The sequence below is a fragment of the Perognathus longimembris genome, chromosome 12 (assembly GCF_023159225.1).
Source record: "Perognathus longimembris pacificus isolate PPM17 chromosome 12, ASM2315922v1, whole genome shotgun sequence".
NCBI classification, from domain to species: Eukaryota; Metazoa; Chordata; class Mammalia; order Rodentia; family Heteromyidae; genus Perognathus; species Perognathus longimembris.
Genome location: NC_063172.1, coordinates 1,173,967 through 1,180,844, shown reverse-complemented (window position 1 = coordinate 1,180,844; position 6,878 = coordinate 1,173,967). Strand labels below are relative to the sequence as shown.

Below are 6,878 nucleotides of genomic sequence, written 5' to 3'. Positions count from 1 at the left end.
TTGGTAGTTTCCCAGAGGTTTCCCAGGTTGAGCCCATGCTTCCTTATTTTTCCTCTGTTCTTTCAGGCGTCTCAGCCCCATGCCCTGCTGCCCCGTCTTCGCGGTGTCGCCCTCTACTGGAGGGACTGTGCACTTCCCATTCGGCGTGCCTGGTTGAGCTTGAGCGTTTCTAGAGTCAGTTAGGTTCTTCGGGGGAGTTCTCGGATCCTTACGGAATTCCTCTTTGAGATCCTTCCTTGCCTTCCACGCTTCGTTCAGCCGTTCGTCTGCATTCTCGCGGAGCACCCCGAGATGTTTATTTGTGGGCTGTTTGTGCTCTGTCAGTTTTCTTTGTGCGTGTCCTCTTCCAGAAGCTTCCACTCATCACTGCCATCACGGTGCCCGGAGCTCTCTCCCGGCTTTCTTCTTCTTCACTGCCCCCCGTGTCAGGTGCGACCAGGCTGCGGGCCGGCAGGGATGCCACACTGCTTTGGCTTTGCGTGTTTCTTGTGTTCCCGTGTGGAGACTCATGCGCCTGAGGCCGAGCTGCGTGTTGTACACTGAACCCACACGCCTTGCAGTTCACCCGGTCCCGATGCGCGGGCGGGCGGGCGGGCGGGCGGAGGCCCTCGGCTTCTCCGCTCCCTCCCCTCCCGAGTGCGGGGCTGGAGCCATTTCTCTGTCCTCTTCCTCCTTTGCCTCACGTGTCCCCTCTGTGAGCATCATCCTCTTCCTCCATTCCGCTCTTCTGAATACAGACTGTGCTACCCAGACTCTGCTCGCTCAGAGCTGAGAAAGAGAGCCCCAACCGCACAGTGCCAAGGTTACCATCCTTCAACCGCAGGAAGAGCTCGCTTTAATCTGGAAACGGCACTCCAAAAACCGGCTGTGCATTAACTGAGCCACGCTTTCAAGGATTACCAGGCCTTCTACCACACCTAGACCCAAGCAAGGACCCCACACTTCTGCTTCTGCTCCCTTGTCCTGAGAGTCCTGACCAGGGCATGGAGGCAGGTGAAAGAACACGGGACATTTAAGATGAGACGTCAATTTCTCCTCACTGGTACGTTCTGCAATGTTGAATGTGAAAAGTCCAAGGTGAGGGGCTGGGAATGTGGCTTAGCAGTAGAGTGCTTGCCTAGCACGCACGAAGCCCTGAGTTCGATTCCTCAGCACCACATACACAGAAAAGGTCAGAAGTGGTGCTGTGGTTGAAGTGGTAGGGCGCCAGCCTTGAGCAAACGAAGCTCAGGGACAGTGCCTAATCCCTGAGTTCAAGCCCTAGGACTGGTTAAAAAAAAAAAAGTCCAATGTGAGGTACAGACAAGATATTGAAATTAATCACGAGATTGAGCAAGTCACTGTATGTGAGACCAATACAGAAGGATGAATTGTGCTAGCAAAGAAAAACTTAGAACTTAAAATTAGACCTTAAAACTTAGAACTTAGAACTTAAAATTAGACGGTAAAAACCCAGTAACTTTTGGGTTAACCTAGGAGAATTTCAGCTGTTTCCAATCAAACCTGTTTATTCTTTTTGGCAAGAAAATCCATGCAGCAGAGGAGAGGAGATGGGAGAATCTCACATTTCCCCAACGTTTGCAGACACCAAAGATGGAAGATTTCACAGTCGCACACCCCTGTGTAAACACACAGACACGCTGGGCAAGATAATTCCTTCCTTCAATCCTGCCTGTCGGGAAGCTGAGACCCAAAGGATCACAGACCAGAGCCAATGAAGGGAAAGAGAGAGAGAAAGAGAGCAAGCCAGCCTCACAGCTCCTATGTCAGCCAGTGGAGGGCTAGGCGTGGAACCACATGCCTGCCATACGGCATAAATAGGAGGATCGCATTGCAGCCCAGCCTGGGGGGGGGGGGAACCTTATTCCAAACATACCAAAAGCAAAGTGGCACGACGGCCTTACTCAGGTGGTACAGGGACTGTCTAGCCAGGGCAAAATCCTGCTGCTTGAACCCCAGTGTTGTCACCCACCGAACCCCACAGAATTCTGGGAGAGACCTCGGAGCCACCAGCTGCGGAAAGAGACTGGAGGTGGGAAGGGCGGGGAGTGAGAGGACCCAGCAAAATCCACCCCGGAATGGAAGTGCTGGCGCGGTGCTTAGGCCTCCCTGCGGATGGAGACGGAGAGGATTTCAGCTCAAGGCCAACCGGAACGAAAAGGTAGCCATGACTCCATTTCCAGAAAACAAGCCAGGTCAGGCGGTGGGAGCCGTTGCCCCGGCTACCCAGGAGGCCTCGAGGGGACTTCAGGCCAAGGCTGGCGCGGAGCAAGAACACGGAACCCTCTCCAAAAACCACAGCCGAAAGGGCCACATCGCTGAGTCAGCTGGGAAGACACCTTCCTCGCACGCGGGAGGCCCTGAGTTCAAATCCCCGTACAGAGGAGAGACAAGGGGAGAAGCAAGCCCTCAGCCACGGCGCTCGGGCAGCTGATGGGGGCCGGGCAGAGCCGGGCCGGGGCCCGGGGGAGGCCGGGGCCGAGGCAGGGCGCCGTCCACGGAAGCTTGGTGGGAATGGACAATGCAGGACGGAGGCCACGGAAGCCGGCGTCGCCCACCCTGCGAGGGGAGCCACAGCTGCGGGGTGCGGGGCTCTGCCAGCCCCTGCCTGGCCCGCAGGACGTGGCGCCCCCCCATGCGCGCACAGAGCCACCCCCGGAGAAGAGGACTGGCGGAGACGCCGCCGCGGGGCCCCCCACCCCCGAGCCCTGGAAGGTGGGCAAGGAGCCCTGCGTCTGAAGACCTTTCAAAGCGGGGGGGGGGCAGGGGGGGCTGTGGGGGCGGGCGTAGCCCGTCATCTGCTTCACAGTGACCAGCCGGAGGAGCTCTTAGGACGTGGAGTGCGACTCTGAGGGCTGCACGTGATCTCCTGCCGTCCCCCCCCCCACAGCCTCCCACCAGGCTCCCCTTCCCGCCTGGCCATGGCTGCCCCCTGCCCTCCCTCCGTGAGCTGGGGGGGGGAGCGCCTCCCCCGGACCTCCCTCAGCCCCGGCAGTGGGCAGCGTGCTGGAGAGACCAGCACAGGGCGAGGCAGAGGCCCCCTCCACGCTGTGGGGCTCCGCGGAGGCCGAACCCCCAAAACACTTTTGGTGAGCGGATCGCAGCAACCTGTGTTTCCCACAGAAACTGGGGAGCTCAGCCCCCAGATCCTCATCCGCTCTGCGATGGCTCACACACTCACGTGTGAGGAGGACAAGCAGGGAGGACAGTCTCCAAGCGGCCGGGGACCTGCCGGGAGCTGCGCCGTGGGGGGTGGGGAGGGGGCTGTCTGATGTGGGGACAGCTGGGGACACACACCCCTAGAAAGACACCCAACCCAGGCACCTCGTGCAGTTCCGACCTGGACAGCCAACGGAGGGTACAAAAAGAGGGAGGAAGAGAGGAGTCCTTTCACAAATTACAAAGTGAAAAATGATAAGATTCTGTCATTTGCCAGGAGACGGAACACATCACGCGAAGGGAGATAAGCCACGCCCGGAGAGACAGATGGCACATTGCTTCCACTGGTGTGCAAGTGAGATCTAAAGGGTGAGCGGACATGGTAAGTGATGCAGGACTCCGGCATTCACCCGCAGTCGGCAAGACTAAAGCAGCATCCACTCAGGAGAGGGACACAAAGGCCGGGCTCCTCTGAACATGTAAAATACTATTGCAAGGAAGTCCAGGAAACAGAAACGCAGGTGAGAAAGTGCTATCGTGCTACTCAGTAAACACTAGGCGGAAAATGAACTAAATTGTGTGTATGTGTGCAATAAATCAAACTGTTCCTCACTATACAGGAAAGAGAACACCTCACCTAGGAGGCTACCTCGCCCATGAGGTTAGGACACAAGCGTTTGAACTTCACTTCCTCAGGCGGAACCGGGGGGAGGGGGACTTCTTTTTCACACAACTAGGGGTCAGCCATTGTAAAGGCGCTCTGCATGTGAGGACTGAGTTACTAGTCAGGGGCTCGGGAGCACACAGGCTCGCCCCTCATGGCCGGCCGTCTCCCGGCTAGCACGTGTCACCGGCTGCTCCCCGGCCTGTCAGCCCCGTGGGGTCAGAGCCCCCCACGGAGCCCCGGGGCCGGGGACCTGCCCACCCGGGCTCCTAGATCAAGAGGAGTGGGCTGCTTCGTGGATGCGGCATCCTGCCCGGGGTGGGAGGAGGGGGGGGACACTGTCCTCCTGTGGGGTCCCTCCTGGGCTCGGGGGTGAATCCGTCCTGCTCCACCCAGCAAGCCCCACTGGGCGGCCCAGAGAGTTAAACCGTACCCTGGATACTGCATAGACACGCATTGGAACTAGGGAAGGGAAAGGGAATATCAAAATCGAGAGACAAAGGATAAAAAGACAAACCATTCCCAAAGCAACACTTACAAAACTATATGGCGTAAACCAACCGTGCAACTCATGGGGGGGGGGGGAGAGGGGAAGGCAGGGGGATAATGAGGGAGGAGGTAAGGAGTTGGATAAGAAGTGTACTCCCTGCCTTCCGTATGAAACTGTAACTCCTCTGTACAGCACTTTGACAATAAAGGAAAACATTTTTAAAAGAGAGTTTTGAATGTTCAGCTCCTTGCTGAACATAGCTCCTTCGGGCAGCTGGACGCCCCCTTCCACCCAGGCAGGCAGGTGTTTCCCATCGGAGGGCGGGGGGGGGGGGGGGGGACCAGGGCAGGGACCAGGACGTGCCCAGCGCTGAGCGGCCCCTGCAGGTCCCCGGCTGCCCCTGCTCTGCGGAGAGGGACCTGGGGCTTTGCGTGGCGGTGCTGGGTGAGCTGGGGGCCGGGGCAGACCGCACCCTCCCTCTGGTGACGGCTGGGGCAGCCCAGCCCCAGAAGACATTGTCCCCGCTGGCACCCACCAGAACCTCGGGGCGGCCAGCCCCAGGGCGGCCCCTCCTGCCCTCTCTGTCCCCCGAGTAGCCCCTGAGTGCCAGAGCTGCCCAGCTAGCTGCCCGGCTCCCCGCTCCCAAAGGAGCGCAAGTTCCCAGGCCAGACAGCCTGGGACCAGAGGCGGGACCGGAGAGTGGACAGCGCTGGCTCAAGGGGCGGGGAGGGGGGAGCCAGAAACCAATGAGAGCAGAGCGCCGCGGGTGGGCGGGGCGGTGGGCGGGGCGGCGGGCGGGGCGCCGCTCCCTCAAGACAGGGCTCCGCGCGCCCAGCTGCAGCCCCACTTGCCTGCTGCCTGGCCAGCGAGAGGACCTGAGGACAGGTGCGTCAGGACCGACAGCGGGGGCCGCCCCGGGCTCTGCGCGGCGGGGGGGACGGGATGGGAGCCGGGGGGGGGGGGGGAGGCAGGCGGAGCGCCCCTTCCTGCCTGGAGCTGTCCAGAGGCTGAGCCCGCCCGCACGTGTGCTGCCCAGGACGCGTGCCCGCGGGGGGGGTGGGGGACGGGGGCATCCGCGCACGCCGACGCCCGGGTGTGTCTGCGCCCCCGCAGCCTGAGGTGAGCAGCTCCCCCGCCATGAAGACCTTCGTGATCCTCGTGCTCGCAGCCGTCCTGTGGGCCGACAGAGGTGAGCCGGGAGGGGGCCTGGCGCTGGGCGGCTGCCCCTGGGGTCCGCGGAGGGCCGGGCAGGGGCGGAGGCTGCGGCGGTGGAGGGGCCCGGCCCAGCAGCCCCCCACTGCCCCGCACCCGTTGACCCCCGGCCAGCCCTGATCCCCTCTCCTGGGCTGGGGGGTGGACAGCAGGGCCCCTGCCCTGCCTTCCGGCTCCTGGGGCTGCTGGGATTGGGGTAGTGTGCACGGAGGCCCCCGCCCTGCCTTCCGGCTCCTGGGGCTGCTGGGATTGGGGTGGTGTGCACGGAGGCCCCCGCCTCATGGCCTCGACCTCTCCACAGCTCAGAGTCTGCGATGCTACCAGTGCATGATTACCTCCGAAGACAGCACGTGCCAGGTGGCCACCTGCCCCTTCCCCCAGGGGCTCTGCGTCACCCAGGATGTGGAGACCGCTCAGGGTGAGTCTGGGGCCGGGCTGGGCTGGGGGCCCTTGGAGGAATGGCTACTCTGTGAACTGAGTCCCTCCTCCCCAGTACTTGGGTCTGGGGCTCCTGGGGTCCCTTCCCCTCCCCCTGCTGTCGGGGTCCAGCCTCCCCCATAACCCCCCCCAACTCCAGGCTCCTGGACGGGCTGAGCTGGGGGAAGCAGAAAGTGAAACTGAAGACCCAATTCCGCTGCTCCCGGCCCCGGGTTCCCCTTGCTGTCCCCCCCACACCCCTCCTCCCTTTCTGGCTCCGCGCCCCCCCCCCCGGCTCCCCTTGCTGCCCCGCCCAGGCTCACCCCTCCTCCCTTTCTTTGATAGGTTCTGTGAAAGTGAAAATGAAGAACAAATTCTGCGCCCTTACCTGTCCCGAAGGGAATTTAGAGGGGAGCATCATGGGTGCCAATGTCGTCTCCAAGATTGATTGTTGCGATGGGGATCTGTGCAATGCGGGGGTCCCGGTGGGCGTCAGCGCCTGGACCCTGGCCGGGGGGCTCCTGCTGGGCCTGGGCCTGGTGCGCCTCTTCTCCCTGCCGTGAGGGCCCCTCTTCTCCCCCCTCATCTGGCCTCTTCTGCCTCAGATTGTAAGCCCGGATTTTCAAACCCACACTTCCGGGGATATGCCTAGTGGCAAGAGAGCTTCCCTCTTATACATGAGGCCCTGGGTTCGATTCCCCAGCACCACATACAGAAAATGGCCAGAAGTGGCGCTGTGGCTCAAGTGGTAGAGTGCTCGCCTTGAGCGGGAAGAAGCCAGGGACGGTGCTCAGGCCCTGAGTCCAAGGCCCAGGACTGGCAAAAAAAAAAAAAAAGAAAAAAGAAATCAAACCCACACTTTCTGCGGGCTCCCTTGCCTGGGGGGTAGGACGGGACTGCTGCTTGCTGCTCTGGGGTTCAGGCTGCACCCCCTGT

The 6,878-nt window shown here is 61.4% G+C and overlaps 1 protein-coding gene across 1 annotated transcript; it reads left to right on the top strand.

The window, feature by feature from the left end:
* The first annotated feature begins 5,164 nt into the window (after positions 1–5,164).
* On the top strand, positions 5,165–6,579 carry LOC125360701 (lymphocyte antigen 6B-like). Its single transcript, XM_048358747.1, has 4 exons — positions 5,165–5,198; positions 5,427–5,502; positions 5,827–5,943; positions 6,288–6,579. Exons 2-4 carry the CDS (start codon positions 5,451–5,453, stop codon positions 6,503–6,505), a joined length of 387 nt encoding a protein of 128 aa, XP_048214704.1. The 5' UTR covers positions 5,165–5,198; positions 5,427–5,450; the 3' UTR covers positions 6,506–6,579.
* The last annotated feature ends 299 nt before the right edge of the window (positions 6,580–6,878 follow it).